Below are 22,664 nucleotides of genomic sequence, written 5' to 3' on the forward strand. Positions count from 1 at the left end.
TGGTGCTCAGATGTCAGAAACTTGGAAAGTGTTCGTCACAGACTGGCTTAAGCAGACTAAAAAATTCAATTGTGGATGAAGTTGACATTCTCTCTCTTTACGCAGTTGGACAACGATAAGTTTATAGCCTTCCAACGCTAAAATCTAGGATTCGATTCCCCGCAGGGACATAGCGGATAATACATTGTGGCTTTATTCTAAAGTAACTAACCACATTGCAATTACGTGATTCTCTACCGATCTCAACAATGACAACGTTTTCTTAAGAATTATATAATAAAATATTTACTGCCAGACCAGTGTTCTCTCTAAACTACACGACCATACAACAACAACTAGTCATTTGCCGCGCACTACGTTATTCCAGCTGCGCATACCCTCATTAACGGTGAGGAGTCTCAATACATTGATGGGCTTAATGACCATGGCAGTCGATAAGCCTAAAGCCCAAATAACTAACTGGAAGCATTACAAAACAGTTTAAAAACCCACTAAGGAAATGATTTAACTGCCCCCCCCAAAAAAAAAAAAGAAAACAACACAAAAACTGGTAACGCGCACATCCGCACTTTGTATTCTGCAAATAGATAACAAAAATTAAAGGAAACATTGTTGCCAGATACAAGTTGTTTTCAAGCTGTCAGTTCCCATGGATTCCAAATAGATACTTTTTTATTTAATTAATGATTTAGTAACTCTAGAGGAAAATAATATGTTTCTGTGCTTGCCTCAAAGCAAAATCACATTGGGCTTTCTGCTTTCTTCTATGCGGGGAATCGAACGCAGGATTTTAGCGTTGTAAGTCAGTGTCACACAAAGGAACAAGGTCAATGAAAGACTTTTGAATATGTCATTTAGTTATGTTTTTATTCAATTTTTTTAATAAAATAAGAAAAAAAATGTTTTTTTATTGTGTCGTTTAAACTGGTTTGAATCAGTTCGATTTCTCGTTTGGTTTATTTGTTTGTTTTAAACTAACCTACTACTAAGATTTTTAAAATTAGTAAAGGCACTGGGGATGGTGTCAGTTCTATACTACGTTATTTAATAAACTAATTCGGACTTAATTATGTAATTGTTTTACATTAGTATCAGTCTTATCCAGATTTCATTACAATGTCATTCTTAATTATTTATTAAACTTACACAATTTCGTTACATTTCTATTTAAGTTATCTGTATTGAACTTACTCCAATTTCATTGAATTGTTATTTTAAACTATTTTTTGAAACTTACTCGAGTTTTATTACACTACTATTCTACTTTTTGAGAGACTTAATAATCAGATTTAAATACATTACCCACTTGTGAATTGGCCTAGATCTAGTCTACCATTGATTGTTAGGTACAATTTAACTAATTACAGAATTTCCAATTATTAAAATAATTTAAAATTGTATAGAACAAGATCTCAAACGCTGTTCATAACAATCAATGGTAGACTAGATCTAAGCCAATTCACAAGTGGGTAAGTTATTACTGTTTGCTCTTAGTATAATTGTTATTCAATCGACTGGATTTTTTGATCGAGGTTTTGTAATAATAGACATAAATATCATGTCTAAAATAATCGATAAACGTGTATGTGTTAATTTTTAATTCGAAAATTATATACGTGCACAAACAAAATTTAAATGAACCGAAGCACAGTAGAGTAGCACTCTAGTGGTGAAAATGTGAAACTGTTTCGTGTAGATGAGGTTGCCATGGGAGATGCAATACCAGAGCAGTAAATTTATGGGCGCCATTATTGATTCTTTGTAAGTCAGTGATGGAGAAAATAATGATATCAACGAGTCTATACGTTTCCTTCAGTATCCCTTTATACACTCTCTATATGATAGCATTAAACAGCGAACAAATTTTGAGGAAGTGAAAAGGTACCATATTTTAATGTTGTTATAATGGGGATTTCTTACTCTTCATGAAAGTTCCGTGAATTGCATTTATGACCTTTCAGTCTTCTAATGTACATGTACATTTTCTTAGTACGTTCCAGTTCAGAGAAACCGCCGACCGACAGGCGAAATTCTAATTTTTTTTCGAAATAAGTAGGAGTCGCCCACACTTAGCATTATTTTCTATCAAACGCATGTGAACTCGTGTTTGGTGTCTTTTGGTCCCCTCAACTGCCCTGATGGGATGTAAATTCAGCAAAGTGTCACCTGGAGAGATATCAGTGGAGAAAGATGTCACCCCAGAAGAACCAAAGCAGTTGGACGTGTCTGTTACGAAACTACAGCCAGGAAGAATAGAAGAATATATATTGAATAGACCGATAACAGCGAACTCGACACCGTTGTGGACATTTCCAACTGGCGAACATGATGAGTTTTCAACAAGTGACGATGCAGTCGAAGATTTACTTCAGGTAATTCTTTTTTTTTTAATTGTGAGGTAACTATTAACAGGACAGGGCGTGGTCTAATTGTTAGCGTTCCATTCTGTGAATGTGAAGGTTAAAGTTCGTATTTAGTTGCTCTATATAGAAATAACTCGCACTGCTCATTAAGGGACCGTAGGTGTGTTTATAAGAGTAACAATCAGGCCACACTATTCGATTAGAGTAATCCTATTATTGACAGTGGGTTTTGTTGACTAGCTACATTCCCTAGTTTTAATTCAAAATTAGAGACAATTAGAGAAGGAAGACATTGTCAGGTAACCCACTCACTTTCTAATTTTCTATTGGAGATCCTGTTCGTCACAAGTTAAGACTTTAGTTGTTACAAATCCATACAGAAGTTATGTCTGACTTTTTCACTAACGTTCTCGGTGATCTCTTTAAAATGATGACAGTAATCGTCTCTAACTATCATGTAGAAAAACATGTCCTAAATATGTGACGGTAAAAATTCTCATGCAGAAATTCAAATGATAAAAGTTAATCACGAAGGGTTCCACGTTGAAGGTGTAATTCAACACGGCGTGCATACACTTTTAAAATGTGTTTCAAATTCTAATGATATTGAGTGACTCAGTAAGAGAAAGTGTATTGTTAACAGAAAGTGATAATGGAAGGAAAGTGATATAATTTAATTACTGTTGTTCAAAAAACAAAATTATTTTAAGATTTTTTTTTCCCACTGGAGACTACACTTAACTGTTTTTAGTTTTCTCACAATACTGTAGTAGAGTCCTCCAAGTCTGTTACCCATTTTTTTCACCCCTTGTTCTTGAAGATTCAATTTAAAAGACTTTGTTAAAAGTGTTTTAAAAGTATACTACCAATAGATTTAATGATTTCTAAAGATGACCCTTAACAAGTGCAGTAGACGGTGGCGTTCTAATTCGAAGCAAAAATTGGTGGTTAGAATTATTCCAAGTAAAAAATATTAATACATGCACTGTACGGTGATATTATCATTCTATTAATTAGGATTGAAATAACAGTTGACAACAATTTGTTTTCGTAATTAATATAGTAACCACATAACATCCAGAAACGAAACGAGACATAAAAATATTTCTGACTTGAATCAACCCATTTAGCGACAAGATGAGTTACTCTCTGAAACCGGATGAAAATGAAGGTATGTGAATACTGATTGGAGATGACGATAATTAGTATCCTATTAAACTGGGTGGAATTGGTTAATGAATTAATTTATTTTCACAAAGTATCATTTGTTAGTATTGGAGTTAATTGTAATGTAGGGCAAGAAATGGTCTGATCAACAACCATTAGGATACAGGGTCAAAAACAGCCGCTTAATATGCTCATCCTTTCAGTTAGGGGTCGTTATAAGAAAACAGTCAATTCAATTATTCGTAGGTAATATAGAAACTCAAGGGTTAACGGTAGGCATTAGAATCAACCTCGTAGACAGTTCGAAACTAGGAATGGCGGCAAATAGTCTTAGTAGTTTCACTATGAACAAAACAAACAACTTATAATTTATATCAAATAGTCTTAGTAATTTCACTATGAACAAAAACAAACAACTTATAATTTATATCAAATAGTCTTAGTAATTTCACTATGAACAAAAACAAACAACTTATAATTTATATCAAATAGTCTTAGTAATTTCACTATGAACAAAAACAAACAACTTATAATTTATACCAAATAGCCTTAGTAGTTTCACTACGAACAAAAACAAACAACTTATAATTTATACCAAATAGTCTTAGTAATTTCACTACGAACAAAAACAAAGAAATTATAATTTATACATTTCAACATTATCATAATTTCTTTGAGGAATTTAAAATTTAAACTTGATATTGAAGGATTTCTTTAACATTGCTTCCTAGATCTGTGTAAATTTTAACATTTATCAATTCAGCTTAAGAAACTTGGTATATTTTGAAGTTTATTAGAGCATATTCCTTATTATTATTCTGAAATAAAAAAGTACATTTCATAAGTACAACACGCTGTTGTAACCATTTCGTAAACTTTCCTAGAATCCTCTTAAACCGTTATGATCAAAATCACCTGATCCGACTTTCATTGTTTTTAAGCTAAATTTAAGTTTTGGTTTTGTCTCTTGTTGAATGGCGTACTCGTTGTATTATAGCAACTTATGATTCGGTAGTTTAAGTGATTGATATGTCAGAGAAAATACGTCTGTCTGCTTTTATTTTCTAAGAAAAGTTCCAATGATAACATACAAAGTAATCTGTTGAGATATTTCAATTAACGAACAAAGATGACTTGTACTTTTCTCTTTTGAAATGTTTCGATGAACCATTGGGATAATAACATTTATTAATATTAATATTTATTAGTTTGATGTATTAGGCTATAGCCTATTATGTATGGTATAATCTATAGTTCGTGAGTAAAATATTTAGGCACTGTGTAACGAATATACCTTATCTCTGGCATATTGACTCTTTAAGGGGAATTAACTTTCCGGTCGAACACTAGAATTATTTTAGTTGTTATGGTAACCAGCTACTCCATTTATGAAATGAATTACTTTATCCGTAAGTCATAGAAGGAAAATGCTAACGTTTATTCTTTGATTACAATATTATAATTTCCTTTAGTTTTAGTTATTTATGGAATATATTACAAAAATAAGCTCTCAGATAAAATTGTACTGAGAAAATGGTCGTTAAAAAGGAGAAATATTTCGAAAGAATAGCTTGCTCGTTCGAAAGTTTTTCTGAATCATTGTAAAGTTAATTCAAGTAATATTAACAACACAATAAATAATCTTTGTTAAAATAATATTGTTACTAATTCTTTCCTAAAAATATTTTTTGTGAATGACTAAAATAAGTTGATAATAATTATGTTTCACTAACTTAATCTGAATCATACTCTAACAATTGTTGGTCATCAAAACTAATGATATAAATAATGCCTAAACGAAGTTTGATTTGTTTTGTGCAACTGGGCATTCTAAATCATGTTATTGAAGCGAAGAGGCTTAGCCTGCAGTAGATATGACAGATCTTGGGTGGTTAGTTATCGTGACATAGTATTCTTTACTATCGTTCGTGGGTTTATCATATTCGTCAGTGTCGTCATGTTTGAGGAAGTTGGAAGTCTTGTAATTCACAATGACCAAACTAGTTGCAGCGTTTGAAACAAAGGAATTCAAACAGAGATACGTAGAGGGCGTGTGTAAATACAACACAATGCACAAAAATTATTAAAATATATGGATTTAAAAGTACGGTTTTGCTACCTTTAGTCGACATGGCACAGGATTACTAAAAATCACGATTACACAACAGGTAAGGATACGTTAACTGTTGTCCTCATACTGTAGAATTAGTTTAACACTGTTTGGATATACTGAGTGTTATGATCGTATTGTTCATTCATAACAGGGTATGGATATACTTTATTGTTGTCATACTGCAGAATCATTATAACCAGATGTAGGTATTAACACTTTTACTAATAAAGCAGAGAACAACGTTTCGACCTTCTTAGGTCATTTTAACCTGAAGATGTTCTCTGTTTTATTAGTAAAATTGTTAATACCCATACCAGCGTATATATTAATATATTAATGTTACATATGGAGAGAAAACTAACAAATAAACTGGGTAGCTACCGATGGATACATTTTTAATTCACATAGGTTTCTCGTCATCACGAAATGTATGGATATATATTTATTGTTGTTGTCATATGGCAGAATAACTATGAAAACAACGCATAAATATACGTATTGTTGTCATCATACTGTAGAATTATTACAGTAAAGTGTGGATATACGTATTGTTGTCAACATACTGTAGAATTATTACAGTAAAGTGTGGATATACGTATTGTTGTCAACATACTGTAGAATTATTACAGTAAAGTGTGGATATACGTATTGTTGTCAACATACTGTAGAATTATTATAATAAAATATGGACATACTTATTTTGGTTATTATACCATAATATTTTTATATCTAATCCACCACGTACAACTATGTGAAAGGTAATAACTTTAGGTCGTGTAGTAGCAGCCGGTATATTAGTTCATTTCTGAACTATGCACACGTGTATAAGAGGCCATAGCTTCAGAACAAGCACAATTGTCGGTGTCTGAAGCCTAATCCACCATGTACATGTATATAAGAGGCTATAACTTGAGATCAATTGGTGCCTGAGGACTAATTTACTGTGTGTATATGTGGAGCAAAATGCCATTTTATTTGCCGATTTTTTATTTTATTTTGAGTTTTCCCGCGAAGTTACACGAGGGCTATCAGCGCATGCACATATTCGTTAGTAAGTTTGAAGTGCTAAACTAGAGAAATGGCAGCTTATCAAAAACAGTTCTGGAATAATTTCATACATTACACAAATTATAAAAGTGGATAACTTGAAATATCCAGTACTGGTCACAAACTCAAGAAAAAAGCCAGAAAAGTTTAAATAAACACCTTCAAAAGATCTTTCGAACACTTAGTGAACCAGGCATAGGCACACATTTGTTTAACCTGGTTGACGATTATGTAACAACAAAACAAAACGAAAACCATGAAACGTACACTTCATAATTTCCAATCAATGTCATCAAAAACATATGAACAACCAAAAGTACAAAATGAGAACATATGTCAATTAATATAAGATATAGACACAGACGTGTTACAATCTACAAAAAACACCAAAAACAAAGCACCAGATGGAAAAAAATTCAAGCTTTACTACTAAAAAGAAAGTATTCGTCTATTGTTTTACCACTTCACTGTATTATTTCGTATATTACTCATTCACCACAGCATAAGTCCCGGCCTCTCAGAGGAAAGTTAATATATTAATGTTACATATGGAGAGAAAACTAACAAATAAACTGGGTAGCTACCGATGGATCAGCCTGACAAACTCTAAATCATACAAGAAGTGATAGGTTTACCACGTATTTGGAAATTACAGAAAAAATTACTGAAAATACCAAACAATTTCCAAAACTCTAGACATACAGTACATCACTTGCTGAGATTAACAGAAACTGTGACTGACAGCTTTAACAACAAGAACAAAAACAAAACAATACCGCTTATTTCCATTATATAGAGAAAACATTTGACATTGCTTGGCATAATGGTTCCAGGTTCCGCATGTATGAAATGGAACTAGCGCGTGGTGTTATTCGCTAAGTAGCCAATTTCTGGAAGGTGGAAAATGTAGAATTAACCTTGAGGGAATCTACTCGGAGTGTTTCACTCCTGAGACTGACGTCCCTCAAGGAGTAGTGGTTAGCCCAACACTTCTCATCATATATGTCAGTAACATGCCTCTAAACCACCCGATTGTAGGAAACGCTTCATAATTCGCTGACGATGTGGCATTACGGAGAGCCTCGGCATGGCCAGGTGGTTTAGACGCTCGACTCGTAATCTGAGCATCGCGGGTTCGAATCCCCGTTGCACCAAACATGCTCGCTCTTTCAGCCGTGGGGGCGTTATAATGTTACAGTCAATCCCATTATTCGTTGGTAAAAGAGTAGCCCAAGAGTTGGCGGTGGGTGGTGATGACTAGCTGCCTTTCCTCTAGTCTTATACTGCTAAATTAAGGACGCTAGCGCAAATAGCCCTCGTGTAGCTTTACGCGAAATTAAAAACAAACAAACAAAGCCGTTTTATTTTGTCTATTAAAGAAAATTTTAATGACTATTTGTTCATTATTTTTTCCATCTATCTCTTTTAATTTAATCAAGATATAAAAATTAATTTTCATATATTAACAAGCATAAAGCAATAAGTTGTCATTTTTTACCCACTTATATTCGGAACACCACATATATTTTAGGCCTAGAAACATCAATAATATTTGTAGCGGCTTTAACGAATCGGTTGTCATTGCAATGCGTTTGTTTGCTTGTCGTTAAGCGCAAAATTACTCAAAGGACTATCTGTGCTTTACCAGAATTATTTACCCTAAGCGAAAACGATTATTTTTAATGGTATTTATATTTTGAAATTCGGAATTGCAATCTTACGTTTCATTTCTAAAATTATTGTACGATTGTTTTTAAACAAAATAAAATGATATAGCGGATAAACTGTCCATACACCTCAAAGTAGCACAATATTAAGCTTTATATGCACCTTTCTATCATTACTACTTTAAGTGATTTTTCTACAGTGGTCAAAAGGATCATATATGCATTTTTTTTTTCTCTTGTAGGAATCAATTGGCAGTCGTATTTCAGCTTTTTCATTTACCACTTCCCATGTGATTCAAGATGGCGGGGCGTACAGACTTGACGAAGAATATGGTCTTATTATAACAGAACATTCTACACCAGAGAAGGTTCAGAGAGTAGAAAGGGCGTTTCAAGAGCCTGAAGACTTGGGTATGTCGTTAGTTTAAAGGATTAATGAGCACGGTGAAAGGCTAGAAAATAAGTGGCTCAGTTGTTTGCTTGTTTCAAAGTATAGTCGCACAGTAAACTATGTGCACTTTATTCTTCCCGGGAATCGAATTCCGGAGTTTAACGTTGTGAGTTTGTACACTTACCGCTGATCTGCTAGGGGACGATTCAGTCTTGTCACAATAGCCATTTAACAAACGAACATCGTAATAAGAAAGATTATTGTTGTTGTTTTGAGTTAAGCACAAAGCTACACAATGGGTTTTCTGTGCTCTGCTCACCACGGGTATCGAAACCAAGTTTATAATGTTGTAAGTCCACAGACATGTCTGCTGTACCACTGAGGGCAAGAAAGATTGTCTGTTTTCAAAGGAAATTTTCCAGTGTGGAAGATTTATAATTTTCTTTTATTTATTTATTATCTCTAATAATGCCGTTTATACATAAATTCAATTTAATTTCCCATAATAATTAATCCTTTAATTTATATACATTTTTATATATATATATAATTTACTTATGTCACTTGACCTGTTTATATTTTTATTTCGTGCTTTTCACACTTGGGCCAGTGAAGAATTTGGGAACATCTCTGAATGTTATTAGGCTTAGGGAGCAGAAATGTTGTTAACAATGACGGAATATAAATAAGACCTTGTTGCAAACTTCGTTACATATGAGATAAATATAATAGAGTATATTTTTATTAAAACCAACGTCACCTTTGCGACTTCTCCAGGTTCAACAGACGTAATTGTTTGGTATTAGAATATTCGTTAAATTACAAAACTGCTTGTAATATTCTATTTCTTGAGTCTGTCATATCATGCGTTTAACAACATATAAAATATTATTATTTCATTACTGTTCTATTATTATAGTATAATTATAATACTATGTAGCTATACAAACACATAACATATATTCCTAAATAAAATATATAAAAATAAAATAAAGAGAACCGTAATATGTTTTATGATTAACTAAACACACATAAGATAGAGGCTGCTAAGGAAGGATAATAAGTGGAAAAGATATAAAGCTTCGTTGCAGTGTTAAGAACAAATTGTCAGACTGTGTGATACGCCAGACCACGCAAGAGTTAATCTGAAAGCAGTAGCGTTAAGTGTATTAATACAATCTATTGTTTTATGAATAATAGTTTATATTTCTCCATAACAAATCACACCACCCAGAATGAGTCAGAAAGAGGAACCATAAATAGAATACATGTAAGTTGTTCCACACAGAATGTAATAGAAACAACATTAAATGACTTTAAAACACTATAATTACGAAATGAACTCACAATGAACATTCTTTTAATAAACAACATTATCACAAACAAGATTCGTAAAGCCATTCATAACAGTCTCAACTGTCGATCAACATAAAGCAGAAACAAACAGGTAAAACACTGAAAGACTCATTAATTTGTTATGTATTCTCATCCAAATTCAAATGGAAAAAAATTGCTACTACAATGTAACTAAGTACGAAAACATCATTAATTATGTTTATAAAAGTACTTCACGTGAAGTAAGTAACCTCATTCAAAGGGAAGTGTGTTTTAAGCTTTAGAACTTTGTTCTTTTTAATTATTTTAAACGCTCTAACATGAGATAAAAAGGCAAAAGCCATAGAACAGTAAAACACTGATTAACTAAAGCTACCAACTATATCATTGGGAGATATGCAACTGTTGAAAATCAAAATCAATTATTTTGGTTTCTGAAAAAATAGATGTCAAAAACAAGTCACACACTTGATATTCAGACCATCTCAAGAATATTTTCAGAATAGAATAAAATATTTGTGATAAAACCTCTTACCAATATAACGTGAATTATAAAATTTAAAATCTTATCATAGGGTATCAAAATCCAACCCAGTCGTAACAGGTCTCTAATTCTAAAGATTCTTGCTAGATGAAGATAGTGTATAGATTTAGGGTGTCGCTGATGGCTGATTGTGATAAAGACCGATTTGTTTATTTGTTTTTGAATTTAATGCAAAGCTACATCAGGGCTATCTACGCTAGCTGTTCTTAATTTACAAGTGGTAAATTAGAGGTAAAGCAGTTAGTTAACACCATCTACCGCCAGCTCTCTTACAAATGAATAGTGAGATTGAGAAGTACATTATGACCACCTCATGAATGAAAGGGTGAACATGCTCGGAAAAGGGGTTCGAACTCACGGCTCTTAGATTTCGAAACGCGCGTCGAAACCAACAGGTCATGCTGAACCGTGATGGAGGGGAAAGTAAGATGAAATGGGGTTTAGGTTTCTTTTGAATTTCATGCAAAGCTACACGAGAGCTATCTGTGCTAGCCGTTCCTAGTTTAGCAGTGTAAGACTAGAGGGAAGGCAGCTAGTCATCACCATCCCCCGCCAACTCTTGGACTACTCTTTTACAAACGAATAGTGGGATTGACCGTCACATTATAACGCCCCCACGGCTGAAAGGGCGAGCATGTTTGATGCGACGGGAAATAGAACCCGCGACCCTCAGATTACGAGTCAAGCACCTTAACCACCTGGTCATGCCGGGGCAAATGTAGTTTATATTGTTGCTGTTTCTCTTTTAAAAAGTGTGCAATTACTTATTGTCCTTATTTTCTCGATAACATTATTTACATATATTATTTATTATTCGAGTCTTTGATATAAAAGTAACAACTAAACGATACGTTAAAAGTCATGTAAAATACATTATTAAAGGCCCATAAAGTCATACCGAACCCTTCAATAAATACATTACTTTTGTTATGCTCTTTCCCAGCCTCCTCGGTGATGGCTCAACATTAGGCTTACAATTATTAGTGTTTGCATCACAACAATAGAAAGTATTTTAGGTACGTACTATTTGTGTTTATATTGTAATAATGCGACGTATGATGTAAAGTATTCTAGTTGCGTAATCTTAGAGTTTCTATTGCAACAAGTGTTTTATTTACGTACTGTTAGTATTTGTATTATCGACTGAATCCAAACCTTTGTTACTCACTGAATGCAAATCCTGTACAATGAACAGATATTCTGTGTTATTCACTAAGTATAAGCCTTGTATTATTGCTCTTGATAAGTAATATAGTTCTCTGCTTATTAATAAAAGTGTTAATACTCATACTAGCCGTTCTGAGATACCCTGTATTATTCATTGAATACCTGTTCTTAATCTGTGTCTAAAAAAGAAAACTATTTTCTATAGTATGCGAAGCTTTGAGAAATTTTGTTTCAAATTGTTTGTTTTTGTTTCAGAACTTTTAGTGGAAGGAAAGCCCTTCGGAATCCAGAGGGCAGCAGCAACAGATGAAACCGTTCTTGATACAGATGAAGTTCTACAGAAATTACGTGATGAGGGTCTAGTAATGAGACCCGAGTCTGTGGCATCAGGTGGAGTTAAGTACGTGTAACACAGAGAAGTGTAACACTTTCAGTACTTAACGTAGGGTTGAGGTGATCGAATATTAATTGTTGTCACCTGAGTTTTGTGAAAGAGAAAAAAATACAATGTTAAAGAATGAGTTTCTAGTAATTTAAGGGTTAGTGTCAGCACCCTGGAGGGCAAAGTTCATATTTAAGTCAATAGCTACGGAGTCAAATACTTTTCATTGTACAGTGTAGTTCTATAATACGCTAACATACTATTAGTAATACCACCGGGGGATTGAAACAATAATTAATAAGCAACGAGTGTATGTGTGTTTTCTTATAGCAAAGTCACGTCTGGCTATCTGCTGAGTTCACCGAGGGGAATCGAACCCTTGATTTTAGAGTTGTAAACAAACATGTATTACATAATGTTTAAGATGACACAAAACAAAACAAAATCTGCATTTCATTATTACAGTTGAACTAACAAAACAAAAACGTGTACGGTAATATAATTGTTTACATTAATCAATATATGTACACCAGTAAACTATCTAACAAAATGAAACAAAACATATTTAGTAATAACGTAATTTACATAGTGTGCAAAAATATTTGTTTATACAAAAAAACAAAACTTAAAAATATTTGTTTATGTAGGAAAATCCGAACATCTGTTCAGAAACATCTCAGTTTATCTAATGATATCAGAGCCTGTGCAGAAATATTTGAGTTGACATAATAAATCCGCTATATTCTCTAGAAGCCATAAAAATCGAAGGTATTTGAATAAATACTACGTTGAAGAAAGATTAGGAAAATTATAAAAGTTAAATGAGTATAATATAGTTTATAACATGACCAATAGATGGCACAACAAATATTTCAGTTTTCTGAAAGAGTTAATATGAGCTCTTCGTATGATAGTTACACGTATGATAATTTTAAAACTACTTTATTTAAAAGAAACCAAAACATTTTTCTGCCGCCCACGAATTATTTGATCTACATTAATAAAGCCTTAATCTATTATAACATGTGCTTTCTTCTTCGAGGTCATTGTCGAGTAAAATTCGATAAAGCAAATATTGTAGTATTAGCATAAACCACACAGCCGTTTAAGACATTATTATCAAATAATTTGTCGCTAATTATGATAAATTTAGTAATTTAGACCAGAAGTATGTCTACGGATTCACATCGCTAGAAGTAGGCTTTCAATATCCATGGTGGTCAGAGCACGTATTGCCCCTTTGTAGCTTTGTGCCTAATATACAAACAGACAAACCAACACTCACAATTATTTGTTGACTTATAAGATGTGATTCTGTAGGTAAACCATAAAAAAGGTCTCATTTTGTAACTTATGTACTTTAACTTCTTAACACTCCTACGAAAAGACGTTTCTAGTCCTGATTTCTTCAAGCCCGTTCCCCTGGCTGTGGTTTCGCTAGATAGTAGATAGGGACAGTGGGAATCTCGTTAATCCATTCATTAATGGATTTAAATGGCAATTTCATTTAAATACAAAATTATTAGCCTAATATTAATAACCTATCAAGTTGCTCTGGGGCCTATTAGGCCCTACTTTTCGCAGGAGTGTTAATCTAATCACTCAACGTCTGATCTGGCGTGGTGGTTAGGACACTTAATTCGTAATATGCGAGTCTCACGTTCGAAACTTGTCGTTGTACGTGCTTGCCCCTTTGGCTGTGAACGCATGATAGCATGATGGTCAATCTTACTGTTGTTGGTAAAAGGTATTCTAAGAGTCAAAAGAGAGGTAGGTATTGGTTAACTTCTTTTCTTCTGGTCTGTTACTTTAGTGTTAGGATTAGCTGTTGCAGATCGTCCTCTGGCAGCTTTCTGCGAATACTTGACAAACAAACAGAGTAATTTAGTTTATTATAAAGTTCTGAACTGCATAGTAGGTTATCCTGGATGTATCTCTATAATTAGGGATGAAACCCCTATTTTTAGCGTTATGATTCTTCAAGCTTTGCATTGTGTAAGAGTGAGAGAGGAGGGTAAGATATTTTATACTGAATTGGTTATAGTGAGCTTACAAGTTAAACAATTTACTCTTAAAAATACTTGTTTATGTATGAATTTATTAATAAGAAGAAATAGGTTACACATACTTTTAGAACCAATTCAAAAATTTTATTTTTAAATATATGAATTATTTAAAATATTTAAAATTATGAGTTTACTTTTCACTTTATTATTAAAGGATTAAATGTAAAAAAAATCCATTGTTTTTTGTCAAAATGTTTAAATTTTTCTACGTATAGTGTGCCACAGTGAATATAATTTACTTACTGAGCTAATTTATAACCCGTGAGTTCGTAGACAGTTGGGTATTTGTTCAAGTGATTTTATAAATATCATTCATAAGGTTTTCTTGTTCAAGAAGTTTGATTTTCAACTCTGTATTTTATGATTAAATATGTTCTTCTTGATTGTGAAAGGTTTGAATTAGTAGCTAGCGACAGTCTTGGTAACCAAATGTCGAATCCAAAAGTACGACGTCTCCCGCCAATCTGTCTCCAAAGGCGTGAAAAACAAAGAAAAAGAAACGAAATTTAACCTACGAACGAATTGTTGAAAAATTAAAGAGGGCAGAAGAACGTCGAAAGGTATGTTGTAGTATTGAAGTTATGATTTTGGAATCTCTGGACGTTGACGTACACATACTTCTTTACGGTTTTTTGATTTGATTTGCTTGTTTGTTTTTTTAATTTCGTACAAAGGTACTCGAGGGCTATCTGCGCTAATCGACCCTAATTTAGCAGTGTAAGACTAGAGGGAAGGCATCTAGTCATCACCAGCCACCACCAACTATTGGGCTACTTTTTTAACCAACGAATAGTGGGATTGACCGTCACGTTATAACGTCCCCACGGCTGGGAGGGCGAGCATGTTTGGCGGGACGCGGCACGAACCCGCGACCTCTCGGATTACGAGTCGCACGCCTTACGCGCTAGGCCATTTATTGTTTTAAGAATTAATTTGATTTTTGAACGTAAATCCAATAGTTTAACTTCAACTCATACTGTAATAGATATAGTTATAAATCAGGCTAAATAAATTTTTCATATTATTATTAACGTTACACACTTTGTTAGCTGCAATCAGTTATTATATTCTGTTCTATATAATTACGATAAGCTTTATCTTTTTTAGTGTGAAGATAAAGTACTAATCAAAAATAATATTACTGACTCTTTAAACATTAGGCTTAACAGTAGTACTGTTAATAATAGGCTACTGGTATTTGGTAGTAAGTATTTATTTTCAGACTCAAAGTGTAAATACAATAGCAAAGACTAGTATAGGAGTTAAGCGTTCACAGTTAATTTGTTATATTATAACAAATAGTGGGTTTTTATTTGGGAATTTGGGTCTGTCAAAGAAGCCAGTAATGAAGATGAATAATTTTTATTTAAAGTTTTTAGGTTCCGGTGAAGTTGGAGGCTACCATAATAAAATTACAGACAATAGATTAAGAGAAATATTGGATAATGGCAGCACCATTTCAGGAAGAACTTGAGCTTTTACATATAAGGGATACATCTGCTAGCAATGACACACAGGAAGCTAGAAAGAATACTATAAGAGTAAAAACTACTGAATTTATTTATAATGAGCCTATTTTGTTGAGCAATAAATTTCAGCCCTTGGCTTTTACAGATGATGAACTATTGGGTGGGAGGGGAACAAAAGAGCTAGAGAAGAACTGGGATGATAAGAAAGTTATAATGATATGTGATTCTTTGACAAAGCATGTGGATAGAATAGTCTTTGTGGTAAATAGCGAGAAAAGAATAATATTTTGCTACCCGAGGGCACAGCTGGAGGATATAACTGACAGAGCAGGAGATAAAATAAAGTGGGCAAACAGAAATGCAGTTTTTTGGTGCATGTATGGACTAATGATGAAGGGAAAGGTAGGTCAGAGGAGCTAGTTAATAAGTACAAAAGGTTGATAAAGGCATTAGAAAAAGGTCATAACTTTTTTAAAGAAAGGAACTTTATTTTACAATGGATGGTTTGCATTTAAATAAATAAGCGTTGACTCAGTTGTAAGGGAAGTTTTAAACTAGGGATTTAGTGGTGAGGGCCAGGAAAACGAAATGCAAAGAGAATATGATGCACAGAATAGTTTATCATAGAAAATGAGTATAGAAGTAATTATGAGATAGGCTTAATTGTTACTATTGTAATGCCAGGAGTATAAGTGTAAAATAGATGGCTTTAGAGCAGTGGTAGGAATGGAGAATTTTGAGGTAATGCGAATAATTGAAATGTGGATAAACGTAAATAATTTTAATGATGGAAGTTTCTTTAAAACAGAGAGAGAAGAGTAGTTTTTTATGTAAAATGTAACTTAATCCTATTGAAATTGAATATATTAAATACAATAGCAACGAGGTTGAATGCATTTGGTTTTCCGTTAGTGGATATAAAGGAAGATTGCTTTTAGTAAAAATTTGTTACAGATCACCAAATGATACTGGTAAAATTAGTGACAAATTTTGTAATGAGATTAATATTTCAGTTTTTAGTGAAATCATAATTATAGGTGACTTTAATTTCAGACATATTGATTGGGAAATACTAGACTAGAGTCAAACCATGACGGAGAAATGTTTTTGGAAACTGTTCGTAATGACTTTATTCACCAGTTACTCATAGAACCTCTTAGAAATAATGCTATTTCAGATTTATTGTTAACTTCAAATATAGAAATGACCAAGTGAGTAGAAAATGGCAAATATCTGAGTGCAAATGATCATTGCTTTATCAGGTTTAATGTTATGCTGCATATGGAGGTAAGTAATAATGATGTTTCGGTAATAAATTTAAAACAACAACAACAAAATTTTAAATAATACGACGAAGATGATCAGTTATGAATTGGACAGGTGAGTTATTTGAAGACAATAGTAAGATGTGGAAGATTTCCAAAAATATTTTTTTTTAAATATTGAATGTTGAGGCGTTATAATGTGACGGTCAATCCGTCAATCCGATGGTAAAAGAGTAGCCCCAGAGTTGGCAGTTGGTGGTGATGACTACCTGAATTCCCTCTAGTTTTAGCCTTCGAAAAAAAATCTCCATAAAAGTAATGAGATGCTTTCCCTGTATTCAAGTACATTATGCCTTAGTTTTGCAGACATATAATTGTTGATTATGCACTCATGAGTTTTTCTAGAAAAGGTAATTTGGAACTGAACCTGGGACTTTCCTTTCTAATTCGAATTTTTTTATAAGTAAATAACTGCATCTCGAATGCAGAAAATTTCAGCAAACTTTTTGTTAGTTTTCAAAAAAAACAAAACTGGTTTAGTCTTACTGATTTTAACGCTTTTATATAGATATATCGCACATATGATGGATTGCCATAAAACGTGATACAGCGATGATTAGTGCAACATATGTCTAGAGATAGTACGGATAAACGTTTTCTTGAAAGTAAAAAATAAAAACAAATTCACTTTTCCTTGTAAGTTATATAATAGGGGATAGGACCCAGAAACAGATGGGGATGAGTAGTTTTATATGTAAATTGCCAGTTACAGCCTGTTTAAAATGATGATATCAAAACCAATACCAACCAGATCGATTCAATTTAATTTTCTGTTTGTAGTTTTAGTAATGGGTTCAGAAGAATATTACTAGGAAGTTACGTGGCATGAAGGAGTTGCCATAAGAGGACAACTTAAGTTTGTTGTCAAAAAGGGTTTTATATTGATAAAAGAAGAGTTAAAGGATATCTTATAAAGGTGTTTAATATTATTAAGAGAGTTGTTAGCGTTGATGGGTCTTTTTTTGTCATATTTGGTTAGAATGGTATGGGACAAAATTATAAATTTTGGCATGGTAGGAGTATTTTTCATAGAAGACAACTTTATTTTTATAACCAAGTAGTTGGCTTTTGAAATCAGTACCCTTCAGATGTGGTAGATGCAAATAATTTAAGAGAGTTTAAGATGGACCGACATATCCACTTTTATCCTTAAATTATATATATATATGTATGTTACAAAGTAATCTTGAAAGCATATCATTATAATATCACAGGAAGTAGAAATAAATGTTACCTGGGAGAGCATAAGGTGCTTTCGAAATCTGAATATGGTAATATTAAGAGGGATGAAAGGGTATGACCAACAGAAGTTTGGTTTTAAATACTTACCCTTGTTACCATCTGGTTCTTCCTCCTATGAACTAATGGGCATATTTTATTTCAGCATTTGCGGTGGCATAGTGTGATCTATGTAGAAATCTGGACTACACAATAGAGCTAAAATAAAAGGAATTTTACTTAGAAATAAAAGAAAAAAATTTCTCAGAAAGTCACAGTTTTGATGAAAGGAATATGAGCTTGGTATAACCAGGATGTTAGAGCACTCACATTGCTCTCTACGGGTCGCAGGTTCGAATCTCTGTTCCAGCAAACATACCTGCCCTTTCAGCTGTGGTGACCGTATCATGTTATGGTTAATCACACTATTCATTAGTAAAATGGTAGCCCAAGAGTTGACGGTGTATAAAGATGACTAACTGCCTCTCTTCGGGATTTTCACTGCTAAATTAGGGACAGTTAACGCAAATAACCCTTGTGTAGGTTTCAAAACAAACAAACAATGTTCGATGACGTTTCGGATCGTTTCCCCGTATATTAAGAGACTAAGTAAAATTACTTAAATGTGGCTGTTAGCTTGGTTTTATTTTGTACTGTAATAACACTGTCAGTCGGCCTTGACAATAGATATGTATCTGAAACTGTACAGCTGCGTTGTTTCTAGACATTTCCTTTTATATTAGGCCTGGCATGGCCAAGCGCGTAAGGCGTGCGACTCGTAATCCGAGGGTCGCGGGTTCGCGCCCGCGTCGCGCTAAACATGCTCGCCCTCCCAGCCATGGGGGCGTTATAACGTGACGGTCAATCCCACTATTCGTTGGTTAAAAAAGTATCCCAATAGTTGGTGGTGGCTGGTGTCGGTCAATCCCACTATTCGTTGGTAAAAGAGTAGCCCAAGAGTTGGCGGTGGGTGGTGATGACTAGCTGCCTTCCCTCTAGTCTTACACTGCTAAATTAGGGACGGCTAGCACAGATAGCCCTCGAGTAGCTTTGTGCGAAATTCCAAAACAAACAAACAAACAAACAAACCTTTTATATAATGATACTGCTGAAATAACTTACAGCATCAAATACAAGTTTTATATACCATTTCTCATTAAAAAAAAAGTGTCCAATATGGTGGAATAAGCTATAAACTACGTGACTTTTTGACGTGGGTGCGCATTTTCTCTATATATTGAAAGCACAAATGTCTGTGTCCGTCTGTTTGTCCCTTATGTAACTACTTCTAGGTTGCTGAGCTAGTCTCAACCAAACTTTGTGAGATGATAGCTTAATACAAGAGGCATGTCAGTGGTAAATTTAAAATCTCTCTATTGTATTATTAATGTTATTGAACATTTATTATCTTTGGCGTAAGTTAACGTTAACTACATTCATATATAGCGTTCTTACACAAAACAAAAACTCTATTGAAACCTCCACCCTCTGGTGGAACAGAAGAAAGGCTTCAGGGTATCAATTTCTCCTGACAGCTGGACTTGGTTTTGCTATAAGAAAACACATACAACGTACCACAACGTACATACAATGTGAGGGGGGCCCACACATTTCTTTTATATCTCAGAGAGTACACTTGCACTCTTTATGGAGGAATGCAATAATTAAAAACGGTCGCCACCATTGCAATAATAAATACTTATATGAAGTTCACACGACAACAACCACCATATAATGCAGATATGAAAAGCTATTTCTTGAGTTATACCTACTTCCTACTTTAACGCTTCAACCTTATAGCTTCATCCCATAAGATACTTCTGCAGCCAACGAGTGTCAATTAATTAATAAGTGAAACAGTGTAGAAGCTTATATAACACTTTTGGTGAAGTGATAATGAATACTGTAAGAATATGTTATATTATAAAGATATTTTCTAAAAGTACGATTTATTCATCATAGCATTCTCCTCCACAGCTTTTAAAATTCATAACAAAGGAAAGGAATCTGTCTATTTGTACACGTGCTCTCACCCAGCATGGTTCTGCTGTTGTTCGGTAGGGTTTAAATATTTTATGGTATAGACATATTCAGTAGTTATTTGGTTTTATTTACTACAAAGCTTACTGCAAAGATTAGACTGAAACATTAGGTGAAACCATTGATTTTATTTGCAAAAGACATAGAAAACTTTCAACGGTAATTAATAAAATAGAAGCGCTGCTACTTTTGTGTGCAAGTTATATATTATCAAGACTCTGTAGCCATGGATTCACAAGCGATTTGGTGAACAAAAACATCGAAAAATGTCAGAAAGTTTCAAATTTTATCAGGGACCACGTAGATCCCATAAATTAAGTTAGGGTTAAGGAGGTGTCTTATGTAGGCCAAAGTTGAGGATACACCCTGTGTATCTCTTCAGTAAATTTAGGGTTAAGGTGTTAGTGCCATCAAGGCCAAACTTCCAGCGTTATGAGAAAACGTTTGACTATTAGTTTATAAAATATGTCGTTCAGGTGTCCTCTACCACTCACCATATTCCTTTAAAATGTATTTAATGTTTTTACAGTTCACAAGTAACGTTTGTAAAGTTTACGCAAATATCATAATAAAGTGAAACTAACTTCCAGTATTAAAGCTAATGATATAGTAATTCTGTGACATTTTCTTTCGTATTTATTATTACGAATATTGAGAAACTGTGCTAAATAATATGAGACATCTCTAATTAATTAAATAAATCCACCGTTATGTTTCTAACTTTTCAAGAAGTGCACTGAAACGTTATTATTACGTCACATAATTTTATTCACACTATAAAGAAACACGAAGTGTTAGCATGGAAAGTTTCATATTCACACATACACACTTCTTTAGCCAGGCTTTAGAAAACAGTTAGATTCCCAAGCGTATTGCGTATATTCCTATAAAAGGAATTTTCTGTTCCTTGTAATCTAGAAATGAGAAGGAGATTAATGATCCACGTTTTCTGCGTCATTACTTGAAGAACGCGCATTCCACCATACGCTTCTGCATCATTACTTAATGAACGCACGTTCATTTTCTAGAGGTTTTGTTGTTAAAAGAGACTGCACTTACAGTAGCGATCTCAGTGACCCAGGGGAGATCTGTAAAATGTCCAGCGTTTGTGGACTCCTAACCGGCAACGAATATATTGAAATGGGATTCGTATGATATACATTATGAATACTTTGAGTATAACTCCAAGGAAAGCTTAGCACCTTGGGGGAGTTAATTACGCTTCAGTTGTAAGAATGCGTTTGTTCACAGATCATTAGCGTCAGAGGAGTCATTTTTCAACATTATGAGCGAGAATTTTTTTTTCATAAGTAAAACATTTCTTTATGATAAACAAAAGATTATTATGCTGAATGTTCCATGGTCCTTTACATGTAAAGATAGTTAGTAGGTAAAAATCGAAATAACCATGCTTTTGAACAATAATAACTAAAATTATTACTGATAGTGTAATTAGATTAACTAGGACTCTATTTTTGTATTGATGGTGAAGAGGGTGAATAACTAGATTAAAAACACGCCAGGAGCTCAAAGGATACTCTAATTGAAAAGTGGGGTTTTACTGTTACCCTTACAATTCAACCACAACCTCATTTTACCATAAGGGACTCGAAACATAGACATTTAGCCACACCTGTTTCGTAATTAATAGTAATGTTTGATAAGTTACCATTATTCTATCAAATAATATTGTTTTTGTAGTTAATATCACCTTTTTTGTATGTTATCGTCATTCTATCCATTAATACTGTTTTTATACTTAGTATTACCTTTTCTGTATGTTATCGTCATTCTATCCAGTAATACTGTTTTTATACATAATATTATGTATGCTATGTTATCATCATTCAAACAGTTAAAATTGATTTTATAATTAATAGAACCTTTTTTGTATGTCATAATAATTCTAAGCTGTCGTTCTTTTATCATAATGCTTAGGGATAACAAGAAACCTCTTGGTCCATCTTGGCTGTCACATTCTCTAAACTAATATAAAACTATCAAATAAATAAATAAAACAAAATAATAAACATCTTAAAGCCAGCATTTATCATTCACACAGTTGTCAAACTTTCTCGTAATCTCACTTAAATTTACTGTCTCCACAACATATGAAGACAACCCATTCCACCTTGTTAAAAAAATAAAACTCTCTTAGCATAAGATGACTTCTACCTTTCTAAAATTTATATTCATCTTCCCCGGTCCTACTATTATCGCCGTTGAGTAAGAAGAAAGATGATATATTAACATTATAAACTCTTTCTTACAATTCTAAATACTTCCATCATATTCCCTGTAACTCTTCTTTTTTCAAGAGAAAACAGTTTGAGCGATTTCAACCCCTTGTAGTATTAAAAACCCTCCATC

General features: G+C 33.3%; 1 protein-coding gene across 2 annotated transcripts in view; it reads left to right on the forward strand.

The window, feature by feature from the left end:
- Positions 1-1,758: 1,758 nt before the first annotated feature.
- LOC143235449 (uncharacterized) overlaps positions 1,759-22,664 on the forward strand; it is a 31,902-nt gene continuing 10,996 nt past the window's right edge. The window contains exons 1-5 of one of the 2 annotated variants that reach the window (XM_076473642.1): positions 2,253-2,372; positions 3,427-3,534; positions 8,600-8,768; positions 12,050-12,194; positions 14,635-14,802. In XM_076473642.1, coding sequence (XP_076329757.1) covers positions 3,523-3,534; positions 8,600-8,768; positions 12,050-12,194; positions 14,635-14,752 — 444 coding nt within the window. In that variant the 5' untranslated portion in view covers positions 2,253-2,372; positions 3,427-3,522 and the 3' untranslated portion in view covers positions 14,753-14,802. Of the gene's footprint in view, positions 2,373-3,426; positions 3,535-8,599; positions 8,769-12,049; positions 12,195-14,634; positions 14,803-22,664 lie in introns of both variants that reach the window. The other variant, XM_076473641.1, reaches the window with a different exon arrangement.

This window comes from Tachypleus tridentatus, chromosome 12 (assembly GCF_004210375.1).
Source record: "Tachypleus tridentatus isolate NWPU-2018 chromosome 12, ASM421037v1, whole genome shotgun sequence".
NCBI classification, from domain to species: domain Eukaryota; kingdom Metazoa; phylum Arthropoda; class Merostomata; order Xiphosura; family Limulidae; genus Tachypleus; species Tachypleus tridentatus.